The 15,827-nt window shown below is 43.5% G+C and overlaps 1 protein-coding gene across 5 annotated transcripts in view; it reads left to right on the top strand.

Moving 5' to 3' along the window:
- Positions 1-15,827, top strand: part of SERTAD2 (SERTA domain containing 2) — a 109,761-nt gene that overhangs the window by 72,829 nt on the left and 21,105 nt on the right. Inside the window, exon 2 of one of the 5 annotated variants that reach the window (XM_019500800.2) lies at positions 6,122-6,183. The exons of 2 other annotated variants lie outside the window; for them this stretch is intronic. In XM_019500800.2, coding sequence (XP_019356345.1) covers positions 6,155-6,183 — 29 coding nt within the window. In that variant the 5' untranslated portion in view covers positions 6,122-6,154. Of the gene's footprint in view, positions 1-6,121; positions 6,215-10,574; positions 10,831-15,827 lie in introns of those variants that run through there. 2 more of the 5 variants (XM_019500801.2, XM_014595044.3) reach the window with 2 other exon arrangements.

The raw sequence follows: 15,827 nt of genomic DNA, 5'->3' as shown, positions 1-15,827 counted from the left end.
AAACAACAACAATTGCTAGGTTTCCCTTTTCAATTATAAATAAGCTGTCTGGAACATTAAGGGACCAGCGAGTACCACCTGACATTCTTTGGAGACAGCACTTCGATTGACAGCACAACTACTTAGGGTAGAAATACAGCACTTGCACTTTCTGAATCTCAGTAGGTCAGCTGAGAGATGGCTTCCCTGTGGAGGAGCTGCCATCAGAGAAAGAGGTTTTTGACCACTGACCTGTGTCTGTGTGTCGGCATATGTGCCCACATTGAGAGGTAGATTATCAGTACTACAAGGTCTGCACTGTGTCTAGCAGTATCACTGTGACCAGAGATGAACATTTGATCTGTAGAAGAGAACAGTGACAAAATATTTAGGCAAAAGGTCATAGAAAGGGACTTAAAAAGCATAGCTACGTAAAGGATTGACTATGCTGTGGCAAGGAGTTCCATATATCACTGAATCCAGGAGTTTTTAGGAGGATTTATATAGAGTATATATCAGAGTATGTAGATGTGTGGCTAATTAGAACATCCACTGTTCTGTGGGATAGGACATGGATTGTCTTGCATTGGGGCATTAACTAGGTGCTGAGTGACATGGTCCCAGGAAGAAAAGGTCCTGTAGGGCCAAGTTTACTCTATCCATTACCTACAAGCCAACACCTTGCTAAGAAAGAATTGGTCTGTGGTATTCAATTAACAGCACCTCCCCACCCCCCAACCACCTAACAGGGCATATCTTATTTCCCCACTAAAAATATTCTTGGGTAGAAATTGACTTGTAACGTTACTGTACCAAAAGGCAAACAAAAATAGTTGATGAGCTTATGAAAGAGCAAAGGTTTAGGGGTCTGATCATCCCTTTTGGTTGGAAAAATCCATGCTAGGAGAAGTTGAAGAGACTTTGCTCTGTGACTCCCCTGGCATGAGTGCCTTGCCTTGTCATTGGCTTTTTTGCCTTATGCATTTAAGTTTCTATATTCTTTCCCAAACACAGGTGAAAAATGAAAGGGGGCAGCGAATACTGTTTGAAAGCTATGTGGGTTTCAGCTCAAAGTCACAGGGCTCAAAGAGGAGTGTACCACGTGCAGCAGCTGCCTTCTAGTGCTATGCTGTCCTGCTTCCAACGGATCGCCTTTCCTTCCTGCGAATCCCCAGTCACATGCTGTGAATGAAGCAGGGTGGGGACAGCCAGGCTGCTTCACGCCACTTCCCCAGATTCACCTCAGTCAGTTAGCACAGACGAGCAGAAAGGAGTACAGGGCCCTTTGGGATAAGTTTTTGGTTCTCTGCATCTTTCTTTCCCTTTTGTATTGTATGCCTGCCGTGCCTGAAATACCTGTGATCTTAGGAATAGTGACTGGTGGAGCCCTCAGTCTTATTCTCTGATTGCTATTACTGTAAGTGAAGTGTTGGTCCCTTTCTCTTAAAGTTAGGGAGAAGAAGAAATTCTTAAGAGATCTGTATAGAGGATCTCTAAACTACATAATCTTTTTTTTCTCTCCATAATTTAGTCTTTAACATATTTATGCTGATTTTAAGTAGTTCTGGGAGTACAGATATCACTTACACTGTCTTATTTAACTGCATATATACTACTGAATTTGGCTGATTCTCTCTCCCTAACACAGTTAATCTAACAAGGTCAAATGAGTCATTACTAGGCCATAATAGGTAGAAGAATCCTGACATGTTTCAGTCATGTTTTGTGTTCTCATACAGGTTTTCATTGCATTTTACTGTCAGAGATTGGACATTTTCTTTCTTTTTTTTTTTAATAAGGAATGAGAATGAAACACTTGCAAATGGTTTATTGCATTAACTCAATGAATTTGGTTTCTATATGCTGTGCATTTATTTGCAATGAAACAGAATGGAAGTGGGAGTTTATGCTACATCTGATGTTCTTGTGCTACTTGCTGCCAGCTTTTTTTTTTTTTCTTCTAAATTTGGTGCTGTAGATTCAACTTCTGTTTTTTTGGGTCTTTTTGTAAAAGGAGAAGTTGTATAGGTCACTCACTGTTTACTTAAAATCAGACCCTCAGATAACTGCATGTTTGAATGAAGGGTATAATTTAACCTGGACAGATGTTTTGTGTGTGGTTTGTTTGTTTGTTTGTTTTCTTTTTTCTGGGTGGATACAGAAGGATTTTATGGTTGCTAATTTGTATTAATAAAATTCCCATATTTTATTTGCCTGGCACCACTTGCAACTGTACATCTATATAGCTATAGACACTATTTTTAATTAAACGTTAAAACCTCAGAATCACTGTGGAAGCTTAACCTGGTATAACTTTTGATATTCTTAATAGTAGAAGAGAGACTTTCTTCCATGGGAATGTTTTTATTCTCAACAATGTAATGGCAAAATTTTTGCTGACTTCAGTAATGTAGGATCAGGCCCATAAAACATTGCAATAAGGACATATATATCAGTGAACATGCTGCTGGGCAGTACCAGATATCTGACAATTTTCCATTGTGAGTAAAACTTTCAAGATTAGTGTTCTAATCAAGTCAAGTAAAACTTTCAAAAGTTGCCGAGCCCTATGTTCAAATTAAAGGTTTAGGGCTGGCAAGCTGGCTAATTGACTTGTCAAATGACTGCATATTTTTGACAGGTCAAAGATTATAGCCATTTTATAAAATAAATAATATATATATATAACCCCAACATTTTTTAAATAGTTTTCCTGACAGAAATATGTTTTTCTTACTGTTTTTTGACACATTTCTTAATGGAAAACTTGTGCTTTTTCTGTGTGTTACTTGGACCTGTTGGCAATTCTTTACAATTTTTGATCGATATTTTACCAGTCAATTGACCAAACTTTTTGACTGGTCAAATGGATCCCCGGTCACATAAATTGCCAAGGCAGTGATATGAGACAATTATCAGGAAAGAAAAATGCAGTATACATGAGATGGATTAGTTGCTGAAGGCTTATGTGTACTCATGTTCACACACACATGCGAGTGCAATATATTCTTGGGCACTCGCACCATGTTGTCTTTGTAGCAGATTTAAACAAGAGCACGTTGCATTTAAGTCTACGTTGACACTTTGTCCATCATCACTGTAACCAAAACTATTCTACTAGTAATAATGTTTAAGCTGCTCTTAAAGCTAGCAAATCTGTGCAGTAACATTCTTCCTATGAACCATGCTAGAAAAATCTTGTTTATGGCTATTTATCTGGTGCTATCAGTGCTACAAAATCTATGGCTTTTGAACACCATTTAAGGGTAATGGCTTAACTATGTTATAATGTGTTGGGGCTTGCCTGTGTAGACTAGACCAAAATAGGTTAAAAAACGGTGCGAAGTACATCTACAGAACAAAAAGCATATATATCCATCTTACAGAACTGTTGAACTGATTTTAGTGCATATTTGTCTTTCCATTTGCATGCAGAGAATATTGTAAGCTGCGTTACCAAAGTTAGTTTCTTATGATTTTGAACCAAAAGTAGATAGTGAATCAACAGACCTGAGTAGCAATGACCCTTTTACGTGTGTGTGTGTGTGTGTGTGTGTGTGTGTGTGTGTGTGTGTGGCTTTCTCATATAGTCCAACACTATTATGTTTTCAGCACACCCTGGGTGCATCTACACACGTGCTTTACTGTGGAGTTGAGTAATTAGCTCCGCAGTAGAGTGTCACCATCTACATGTGCACCCATATTCGGGTACAATAATTTAATTAACTCCACTGTAGGCTAGTACTGTCCAGGACAATGACCATTACTGGCTGGGCATGAGGGTGCTCCAGCGCGGGGGCTAGCTGTCAGCTGGACCCACACTAATACCCTCAGGACCCAGCCAGCTTCTCTGTTGCCTGGCACCATCACCCGGAGCCTGGGGCTGACCTCCGGACCACTGCCAGCCTGGGGCTTCTCTGCCCTGGCTCTAACTGGTGCAGTCGCAGGTGCACATATATACGCTGTGCTGGGGAGCCATTAACTCCAGCCCAAACTGCTCTGGAGTTTATTTCTGCATGCTGATTGTACACGTAGATGCATCCACTAGGTCTAAATGCAGAGCTATAGTTAGTGGCTCAACCCGGCTAGCCTTAGTGAAGTTACACTTATTAATTGGCCCCACAGACTGACTGCTTTCTTTGGTGTTTTTCTACCATGCCTGTGTTTTTAGCAAATATTCTTTGCTTCTGCCATAGCAAAACAGAGTTTTCAGTTATGTTCTCTGAAGATTTTTTTTTCTGTTGACCTACCCCTAGACTCATTGCTGAATTGATTTTTCTTTCCTTTTTTTCAAAAACAGAAAAGAAGCATTTCTTAAACTTTGTGTTTTTAATATTGTCCAAAATCCTGTGAACTGAGAGAGAATAACCACATCATGTTATAGCAGCAGATTTCATATTCAGCTCAATAAATGAGGCTTGCTTGCTCTAGGGAGGGAAAAAGAGGTTTAGTTTTGTTGAGGTGTTTTAAGGGTCTGTTGGCTACATCTTGGTGATGGCGTGGTGAGCAGCTTGGTGTTGTCTACACCTTGGTGTGAGCAGTATGGACTGCATAGAAGATCAATCATGCCTTGTGGGAGATAGGGCCTTAATGGGATTTGGGAGAGCAGGGGTGTGTAAAGACAGGAAGATCTGATATCAGTGGTGGTGGGCAGAGAGAACTGCTGGTAGAGGATGGATTATTTTAGTTGGAGTGAGGATGTTGCACATCCGTAGCCTCAAGAGGACTGAAAGAGCACTGGGAATTTTAAGGAGAGGGAAATGTCTCTGTGAATAACAGTTGCAGCAAACCTATAGTTAAACTATTCTGTGGATAGTGCATTGCATTTCCTGATGATAGGTGACAAGTGAACAATATCCAAAGTGCCACTTCCAGGTGAGAATCAGATACCCCAGTGACTTTTGAATATGTTATGTGATACAACAATTAGAATACTAATCTTCTAAATGTATTTGGGATGTAATATTTTCAGACAACGAATTCATCGTCTTGTGATACTTTCTAGCAGCCTGTCCTGCAGTACAGGTGTCCTTCTTGCTAGGTTTTTCTAGGTATGATCCTGCATTATTGAAGGCAGTAGAAATTTCCTATTGATATCAATGAGAACAGGTCTTAGATTAGAAGTTACAGGAATTATTTAACACAAGTACACAGCAGAGTTTAATTTTGCTTAGAGTATTGATTTACAAGTCTCCCTGTTTCTTTCTTTGCATCTCATTTTACCTAGAGGAGGCCAACTGGACACAACGATTCTGAATAAGAATTTAAGGCAGTGTTTGGTTGTAATTATTCCAACAATTTCCCACTTGTTTTCTTCTTTAAAAAAACCTAAGAGCTCATGATTAATAATTTTATGTGTTCTGGAGAATTTGTTTTTCTTCATTTCCCAAAAACATTAAGGAAAAAATAAATTTAAGGAAAAAATGTAAGTTGAAATGGAGCACAAGAGGGCCAGCCTTGTCCTCTGGTTTTGACAAATACCTTCTATATTTTAGGAAATTCATACTAGCTGAACTGCACTGAGGCACATACACCAGCGCAGAAACATAATGGAAGTGCCAAGCACCAGCGCAAAGCCCTAGTTTTTACTGGCATAGATCTTAATACACTGGCATCCTGGTATCAGCTGCTGTAGTGACCTCTGCATTCAGCGCTTGTGCCAGAGTAATGGGACACTATACTTTAGAGATGTGTCTTTCTTTAGTTTTCCCCATTACCACTTCAGTGTCTCATGAGCCCAGGGATTTCTATTTGTGAATAGTTGCCTGCTAAGCAGTTAGCATTAATGATGTGTGCATACAAAACTTAAGACTAGTATGAACGCATCTGGAGAGGGAGCCAAAAGGTATAGCAGTGCTTTGTAACTACATAATACATAATACCTAGTGAAATCTTACAAAATACTGAAAGTGGTTACCTTTTAAAAAAAAATAAAAACAGAGCTAAAAGCATAACCTGTTATTTTTACTGTTCCTTTTTGAAAATGTAAAAGATGTAGATGTTCAACCTCATATTCCAGCTTGAGTGTTGCTATTGTTTCCTAATTGACACACATCTTGATATTCAAATGTCATCTGACAGGTTGCAATGTATTTAATTCATTACTTGGAGAAAACCAAAAAATCTTCCCTTTAACATACAGAAAGCAACCTGAATTCTGAATGGCATACGAGTGATGGTCCTGTTCCTACAGAGCTCTCCCAGGCAAGTATTGTCTACAAATGGGAGTTCAAAGGTGAGCTTTATGATGGTATAATCATGGTAATACTTTGCTATCAAATATTTTAAGCCTAAGACACCCTATTCCTTTCTGCAGAAGTGTTTATTATTTCAGACAATGGAGTAAGGCTATGTTTAGGCTACCTTGCTTGCTCAATTGTATGCAATGTGTTATTTAACTTAGTTGCAGAAAACACACTTCAGCTCCCTTCACACAGTCTTAGATTTATTGTCATGCCCTGCATCCTGTGGTTGGTCAGGTTAGTAGAATTACCTTCAGGGCATGCTGTGCTTGCACCGTTCCAAACTGCGGTGGGTTGCAGATGATTGCAGGTGGCCCTCAGGGAGAAACTGTGTGCCTAGGAGAATTTGGAGCATAGAGGTCAAATTTCCCGAATACTTACAGATTCTGAAAGTCTCAGTCAACAAATTCCTCTGGACATCAATATGTGGTCAGTTGCAAGTTGTTTCTGTACTTCCCAACAGGTTTGGATAAACTGCTTTTTGATCTTGTAGGCACTTTTGGGTCAGACCTATCTTGGAGCAGCAGAGTTTGTTTTTTGGAGGTTTTTTTCGGTTACATGGCCTGAAGAGGCCCCATTTATATAGCATGCAGGGCTACGTGAGAAATGGCTAGCGGCATGCTCATCTGACTTGTCCAGTGTAACTTGCGTCCTGACAGGACAGAACATCAGTTGTGTTGAAGTATAGGGAAGTGCCCAATGTTACATACCATGACTTGTTGCAAAATCAGAGAGGTAGTTATCTGCGTTAGTCTGAAGCCAGGCAGCGGGCAGGGCAGATATGCACCCTATGGACTAACTAAATACGATACATGAAGTAAACTCAAATTCCTGAAAGCTGCTGCTCTGTATATGTCTTATGTAGTTAGTCTGTAAGGTGCAGTCTTGTACCCTGCCTCCTTGTTGCAAGATCTGTAGTCAACCGATTAACTTCTGTGTATGGATGCAGATGGTACTAAAGTCACCATAGAAGGGAGAGCTGAATTACAGCATGACCAAAAAATTATTGTAGAGAGAGACTAAGCAAGGTTACCCTTAGTAGTTAGCAAAGGGAGAAGTGGTTTATACCGGTGTAAAATGAGAGCAATTTCGAAGTCCAGTAGCATTTTACCAGTTTGAAATTAATATGATGCAGACTCAGGCCCTATATTCCATAAATGCAAGGTGTAGATATCAGCACCAAACCCAGCTGCTTATTTAGTAAACATTTGTGGTTGTGCCTGTAACAATGTTAGTAGTGTCCATCCTGAAGTGCAGAAACTGTAAGTTAATTGTGGGCTTTGAATTCCATGATGCAGGCCTTTACAGACTGAATGCATAACATAGACAGTGCACTCAGGGCCAGATTCTGCCATGTTATGCCAGTCTCCATGCATCAGTATGGAGTAAATTCACTAACTAATGGATTTGCTCCAGATTTTCATTGGCATAGCTAAGAATTTGGCCCAGTGGAATTATTTCAAATGTACACAAATCCAATGCATATCAGTCTGGTCTCATTTTATAAAGAAGGCGTTAACCACCTGGTAGTAGGAGGGGTATCAGCAGTTGTGGAGGCACCCAGTAACTATATGCCTTGGGTTTTTTGTAGGAAAGACATTAGACAAATATATATTTCCAACAGCGAATAGATAAGTTAGATTTAACAACACTGCAGTTACTTGAGGATCAAATTCAACTTGGAAAGATATTGATTCAAATCCACTGAAATCCACAGTTATTCAGAAAGTATCTATGGTCGCGTCCAAACGTGTGTTTCCCTGGGCACAAGTAGCAGTGGCACACCTTGTGCTGCTGGTGCTTGTCCCTGGGGAACGCCCATGCCATGCATGCTCTGATGTGCAGCAGGTTACCCTGGGTGGGTAGGGGAGGCTGGCCCTCCCCTTCCCCCCCCCCCCCCAAAAGTAGCAGCGTGGGGAATGCCTTCATGTGCAGTATGGCACCTCTGTGGTGTCACATACCGCACATCTGCACTTTGTTTGGATGTGGCCTATGGGTGTAAGTGGGAGAAAAGTATATCCTGAAAATTGAGTAGACAAAGCATGCATGATATTTATTTTAAAATGTGTGTAAAAATTGTGAGGCTTTGGAGAATACTGACAATTGCCAGAGTCTCTTCTACAGCACAGTTCAGGCCTGCAATAAATGAAACTCGTATTTTAAATTCAAGAAGGGACTTGTTTCCTTCAAGCATGCAGAAGGACCTGCTTTTGGTACCCTATATGCCGGAAAGAATCCAGTCACCAGAAAGGCTACTATAAATTTTTGCCAGCCTCTGATCAATTCACAAGCCACTTATCAAAATTCAATAAAGCGTTCACGAATGCTTTGCATATCTTGCCTGGGCAACTTTTGTATCACAGTAGATACAATTAGAGCTCTTATTTAATTTGTATGTCCTAAAATGAGTGGCTGATAATGAAAGCAGAAGGGGAAACAGAGCTTAAGATAGGCTGAGGCCTCAAAAATACACAGCTCCTGTAGAATTGGACCAACATCAATGCTCTGTGGGGGGGAAATTTTTTTAAGATAGCCAAATAAAGCACCAATCTAAAACTACAACAAAGATGAGAAGTTTAAAATACAAAATATATCGTTTCTTTTATATGGTAATTTAAACATTCATGAAAGCATTGCGCTAATGTAATCAATGTGATAAGAAATAGATTATGAAAATGTCCTGACTTCTTAGATTTCAGGGGTTTAGAGCTTCTGGGACTTTTTTTTCAAAAGTATGATACCTTTTTTCAGGTTTGGTTTTTTTTTTTAATAGTCTGATTTGAAGATGGGATTTAATTGTAATAAGACTATCCATTTGATTAATTACAAATCATTACAGAACATGTTGAACATAGTTTCTAAAGGTGTCATGATATTAATGACTAATAATCACCTCTGTTAAGTCTTAAAGCTTTATTGTCCCTCAGTTACAACTAATTTGGCGGACCATTAAAAGCCAAAATGATCTGAGATGTTTTTTGGGGCTGCAGCCAAACTGTTAAATTTCCTAGTACTGCCTGGGATTGCACTCCATTTTAAAATGCAATCATTTAGGTAACTTAAAATAATAACACTGTTCCCTTTCAGATAACACATGGCTCAAAGCTTTTCCTCCCCCTCAAGTCTTTAAGGCACTAGAACACAATCCATGTGGCCTAATTTTGTGCCTGGGTTTATGTCTGGGAAGCCAAAATTAGAATCGAGGCTTCTGTGGAGGGGAGAGAGATTCCTGTCAAAACTGATTTCCTAAGTAAGACAGTAATTTTGTGCCTGAGGGGGAGAGGATGAAGGTGCCCAACATTTCCCCCCTACCCTGCTACTGGAAGCAGGAAGAGTAGTCTTTTCTTGGAAAGCTGGCCAGCCAAGGGGGGGGTGGGGGGGGCAGGAAGGCTGGACTGGAGCTGGGCTGCCACTGGAGAATGAATGCCTGCCAGCCCTGCTGCCTGCTGTTGCCTTCACCTCACTGAAGTGTCTCCTTTTGTAAAATGGGTTCAGGAATCCTAGAAAATGAGGGTTAGAAGGGCCCCCAGGAGGTCATCTGGTCCAGTACTCATGGTGACCCAAAAGCGAGCCACATGAGTATATGAAAGGGTCCCGAAAAAACTTGAAACATGGATGGGCAAACTTTTGAAAAATGGGTTCTCCTTAAAGGAGAAAAACGTGGCTTTTCTCTTGCAAGCTGGCAGAGCACTAGCCTGTGAGGAGCTGCTTAGGGGGCCCCCATGCCCCACACACTGGGGAGGGGGCACGGGGTCGGGACTGGCAAGCGAAGTTGACAGATGGGTCCTGGCGCACAGAAAAAAAAAAAGGTTGAGACCCACTGATGTAATCCCCCTCCAACCCACCGCTCAAAGCAGGACCATCCTCATCCCCACCGGGTCTTAACCCCTCCGCCGAGGGGGTCTCCGCAGTCTGTCCCAGCGCCTCACTCCCCCCTTAGGAGGTTGAGGACGTTTTTCCTCGTGTCTAACCTCCGCTTCCCTCGTCCTGCCCTCCCAGCAAGTCCCTGCCCCGGGTGCGTGTGGCGGGGAAGGAGGGAGGCGGGCGCAGGCGAGCGAGTCCCGGGGTCCCCGCGCCGGGCAGGACGAGGCGGTGTCGCCCGCCCCCTCCCAGCCTTACGCAAGCGGGCGGGCTGCACCTGGCGGGGGCGCTGCCCCACGCGGGCATAGCTGGCATAGCTGCGGGCGGCGCGGCGCGGGTTGGCAGGGGAGAGGAGAGGAGAGGAGGGGAGGGCGCCCGCCTGCAGCTGCCCCACTGCCGGTCCGCGTCCCCCGGGACAAAGGCGCCGGCCGAGCCCCGCCCCGGCGCGGGGGCAAGCGGGGCGGGGCGGGGCGGGGCCTTGACGTGAGCTGAGGGCCGGGCCAGGGGCGCTCCCCGCGTCACTCGGGTGCATGGCCAGCGCTGGGCGCACGGACCGCTTCGCCGCGCGCGCCCCCGCCGCCTCCACCTCCACCTCCATTGTATCGTGTATGATGCTGCGTGAGCGCCGCCGCCGGACGGACGCCCGGGCTCCAGCCTGCCCAGCCCCGGCCATGGAGCGGGCGTAGAGCCGGAGCTGGCGCCCGGCGGGGTCTCTCACGCTGTAGCGGCTCCGGTGCAGCTGCATGTGGTGAGCGCAACTCCGTGCCCGGCCGGGGGGGGGCGAGGGACAGCGCGCAGTTGAGGGGGGTCTGTCTGTCTGTGGTGTCTGGGTCGGTCTCCGGTGGGTGTTTGTGTGTGCATGTTGTATGTGTGGCTCTGTATCAGTGTGGTGTGTGTCTGTGTTGGGGGTGCACTGCACACCGTGCTGCCCCCAGGGTTGCCCCCCCCAGCAGTCTGCCTGGCAGCACGGGCAAGGCTGGGGGTGCGGAGGGAGCCGGAGAGGCGCGCCTTGCCCTGCTGCAGGCTGCAAGTGTGTCCACTGGCACCGGGGCGGGTGGGGGGGGAGGCTATGGCTTGCCGTGGAGCAGCCAGCTGCTGCTGTTTTGGCTTGGGTGGGAATGGGGGTGGGGGGTCAGACAGCAGAACTGGGCTCCTCTTGGAGGCAGCAGCGAGGAGCTTAGCTGCTGCGGGGCTGGAGGAAAGCAAGTGTTTTGAGGCTCTGTCAGGGGGCTCTCAGCTTCTCAGAGGGGCTGGAGTCTCTTTGGTGCCCCTCGGCTGGGGAGTGCAGGAGCTCCCAGCTAGCTGGAGAGGAGGGGAGGCAGCTTGTCTAGAGATAGGGCAAGTGGCAGGCTGGAGGTGCCCAGGAGATGCTGCCATGCCCGCCCACGGGCAGGCGAAAGGTGGTACACCGTGGCATTGGGATGAAGAGCGTGGGGGTGCCAGGGGACCCAAGAGGAGCTCCTCCCCGTAGGAGCTCCAGTTACAGAGCAGCTGAAGGCACAGACACTGCTTTTTTGCACCAGTCCTGCCTGTGCCCTGAGGGGTGATAGGCTGCCCTTGCAGAGCTGCCACTCCAAAACTGCGAGCCATTGTATGCCTCAGAAAGGTCTAGGATTGTCCAAGACAAGAGCCTCCATCTGCCTCTCATCTAGGGCTGGATTCAGCAAAGTCCATTTCCATGGTCACTGCAGGCCACTTGGCTTTGGCCTCCCCAGAATCCTTCTGAGGCTCACAAGGTGGAAGGAAAGGGCTCCATTCTTCCTTTGCACCAGTTTAACTTTCCTGGATCTCCAATTAAGTAAATAGAGTTACCTCTGATTTGCATGGGTTAAAGTGACAGAAGAGTCAGGTTCATAGTTTCCTTTTCCGCGCGCACAGATTTACCTGCATAAGCCCTCTGTGCTCACCTGAAGTTGTACATCTTGGAACTGAGTGCTCTGAGCTCTTGGGGGAAGGTGTAAAAATGACTGGAGTGTTGTGATGCTTACTTAGCTTTCCATTCCAGGGCTAGCAAGTCTTTCACATGATAAAGTACCTGCTTAATTAACTTGCTTTTTAATATACATATATGGCTTTAGAAATTAAGCATTTGATTAGGTAGGCCAGTTTCAAGTAGCTTTTCCTGTTCCAAGTCAAAAGAGAAAATTTGCCTAATAGTAAAGCATGATGGGTACCTTGTGAACCTGAATTAACTTTATGAGCTAGTATTAACACCATCACTGTTTATTAGAGATGGAAGGAGGATTAACAGCTTGTGGTGCCAGACAGGTACATTAGAGCATGTATCCTAGGGAACATTTCCATTGTCCAGGCAAGTATTGCAGCATATAACGTAACAGCTGCCGAGTTTCCTCCTTCAGAGAGTGATATGACTTCCATTTAAGTCAGTAGCAGAACCCCCAATTGTTCTCAGTAGAAACTGCATTGGACGCTTAGGAAATGAAGTTATTCTTTGAGCTTATTAATAATATTCCTACCGTTTCCTTGTCAAGCTGCTTTCTTGTTCACTCTGAAGCTGATTAAAAACCAAACAGAAGAAACTTGCTAGCCTGAAGGTACTTTAGGTTTGTCTTATTTAAAGCAGTCCTACACAGCATTAAGTAGACACATATGCTGATTTATTATGAAATGTAATTGTGTTCCTTACACACCTGTTATTCTTAGCCTGATTTACGGAGAAGATGAAACGGTGAGACTGTTTGACAGGGTTTTTTGTGGAAAATAATATAAATAATCCAGAAGACTCAGGTATTGAAACTGACTGTCTGAAAAGACATCAAGCAATTGAAAATAAGGTATCAAAAGCAATCAGCATGCAAATTCAAACTTTTTTGTAGGTTGGTGTTTTCTTTTAGTGAAGTTTCAGCTCCATCAAATCCAGCAAATCTTATGTAATATCTAGTTAAATTGCTTTGCCGGCAATTAATCGGCTGCTTTTCTTTTCTGTGAATCATTTATTTGAAAAACAGCTTAGAGCTTTGATATTTTTCACATTCATGCTCAACACTTTGGCACAGTTCAGAATGAGTTGTTAACACAAGGTAGGCATTCTGTAGTAGGGGTGACCATTTTTTGCCTTTATTTGTTTGAGAGTAGTTTATGTTATGAGGAAAGAAATGCACCACCACTTTTTAAAGAAATCCTCTGGTAATCCACTACTTTATTATGAGGTCTGTTTAGTGCAGTTATGCTTTCTTGTAAGTTGCTTCATATTTGTAGTCCTGGTACAAGAGGAGACAGCTCCAGCTGAAACAGTTTCTTTAGCAAAAAAAAAAAAAAAAAATCTGTGCCAGAAACAGCAGACTCTGATTACTGAGTCCAAAGATCATGAATGCACTGAAGAAAAGAGAGAGCAAGGTCCAGTTTAAATTGCCTAATGGCAATAGGTGCAGATCCTAGTGTAGCTGATCCTCCCACTAATTAGTAGTTTATAGAAAATGGCATCTGCATCTGCAAATCCAAGAATGAGGGGTGGCTTCTGGCTTTTGTTTTTTGCTTGTTTTGTATAGAAGTCACTCCTATATTTTATGCCAGTAAGTTGTTTTAAAACTACACAAATTGAATAGCAACTAGATTTAGCTGCTGCTGAATAGAAGTGCCTGCTTCCCATAGGTGGAATGAGACCTTTCATGTGTTTTAGGTTTTACTTTTTAGTAAATTAAGTCACCTTTAATATTTGCCATGGCTGAGGTTTTCACTTATTTTTTCCCCTTATTTGTTCATCATTAGTAATGTGAAAACTAAAAGATAATGGTAGCTATGTACCAGAAGTGGGGCAGAGGGAAGAAGGGAAGAATCTGTTAATTCTGTCAAAGTTGCAGTTAGTTGCTCAGAAGTTGAGAGAAGCCAATTTCTAAGTGAACATGAAGCCTATCGGTTGCAAGTGTTTTGGGGCAGGGCTAGCCCTTTTGTTCTCTGTGCAGCACCTTGCACAATGGGGCCCTGATCCATGTGAAGGTTTGGTGACAATGCAAACAAGAAGTAATGTTCTCGTAAGCACGTTACCTGGCTAGAGTCTGATCTCTTCTGCACCATTGTAAGTCTAGTGTAACTTGCTGAAGCCTGTGGACCAAATCCTCTGCTTTATGCCACTTTGGCCTAAGGGAGCTCTAAAGCTGGTTTTGATTTGGGGCAGGGAGATTCCACCAGCACAGGGGATTCCCTGTGTGGTATGGAGTTGGCCTGGGGACATTCCTGGGGGAAAACTGGAATGGTGTCTGGGGGCTTCAGGCCACTGCATGAAGTCAGCAGCTATAAAACTGTTCGAAAGCTCCAGTTTGGAGGCCAAGCTGGCCACTGGATGAGGGGTCCACAGAGGCCCCCAATGAAAAGGCAACTTTTGCTTTCTCCACCTCAGAGTGGATTGTTGCTCAGCAGCTCAGAGAAGTCGGTGCAGAAGCTCCTTGTCTTTGGAGTTACTCCAGATTTACCCTGGTGTAATGGAATCATGCCTGCAGTCTTGAGTTACGTGATCATGTACTAGTCTCCCTCCAAACAAAGGGCCAAATTCTGCCTTCTGCTGCAGGCACAGAGCACACAGACATTATGTGCATTCACAACTGAGGGTGTAATTTTGGTTTTGTAATGCCTATAAATCCGTGTCTGCAACCTAGCTGAATTTTTGGAGAATAAAGGTGGATAGGGGCTGGGAGAAGTTTCCCGTTTTGGAGGGTGGTTTTTATATGGCTTTGAGTGACAGATGTCACAATCTGAGTCATCAGTAAGAGTTGGATCCTACTTGCCTTCTTCCTGTATCAGTAAAATGAGCTAGATTTGATCCTATAGCCTCTGCATTCAAAGTGGGTATCAGCGCAGGAAACGCCTTAAGATTTATTTAGGATATGAAAAGGGTATTTTAATTTTAATTTAAAAATCAATACCATTAATAAGCAGTACAGTGTAACACTGGTCTTTCTTCAAAGGACATGTGGATGGGATCATTTAGACTTTCCCTCCATTTGGTATGCATTCAGTGCTGCAGTATTTAAGTAAAGGATTTCATTTGCTCAGATTTAATACCTGCCAGGATTATCTGTAACAAACAAAACATTTTTCTTTTGATCCAGGATTTTCAATCTACTGCAAACAGTTGTGCCCTAGGATCCAAACAGGCTTTCTGCAGAATGGTGGTTCCTACTTACCACACTATTTGCTTCCTATGTACTAGCTTTTTCTTATTAGCTTTTCACATTGGTCTTCTAAAACTCTTTCCCTTGCCAGGGAGGCAATAAGTCTGTTGAGTAAACTGCGCTATAGAAACGCCCATGGTTGGAGGTAAACTATGCGGATATGTGTTGGGGTGGGGGTTGGAAGAACTGCGAGGGCATATTTGAAACAGACTGTGCAACTGCTACAGCAGGTCTGACTAGTTTTAAATACCTAGAGGCGGCTTTGTCTTAACTTCAGGTAGCTGCAAAATGAAGTTCTTAAATTAATTCATAAAATACAGCAACATTTTTCTGTCTTCATAAACTCCATATTTTTCATGTATTTATAGGGAATTACCACCCTGCCTCAGCATGCGTGTGCACTCATCTTTTTCCCCCCCTCTATATTAGATTTTGTATTTTTGCAAATAAACATTTTTATTTGACTAGTGTAAGTCAATTTATTATGAAAGGAGATTTGGCTTGTCTGTGAATTCCAACTGAGTGTTTTGAGTGGTAGCAACATTTTCTTCCTTATTGCCCTGAAAGGGGTGGGGGGAGAGAGAGAGAGGGAGAGACAATAACATTTAAGCATTTA

Source organism: Alligator mississippiensis, chromosome 1 (genome assembly GCF_030867095.1).
Source record: "Alligator mississippiensis isolate rAllMis1 chromosome 1, rAllMis1, whole genome shotgun sequence".
Taxonomy (NCBI): domain Eukaryota; kingdom Metazoa; phylum Chordata; order Crocodylia; family Alligatoridae; genus Alligator; species Alligator mississippiensis.
Note: the sequence above shows the minus strand (reverse complement) of the source record. Positions and strands in the feature narration are given on the sequence as shown.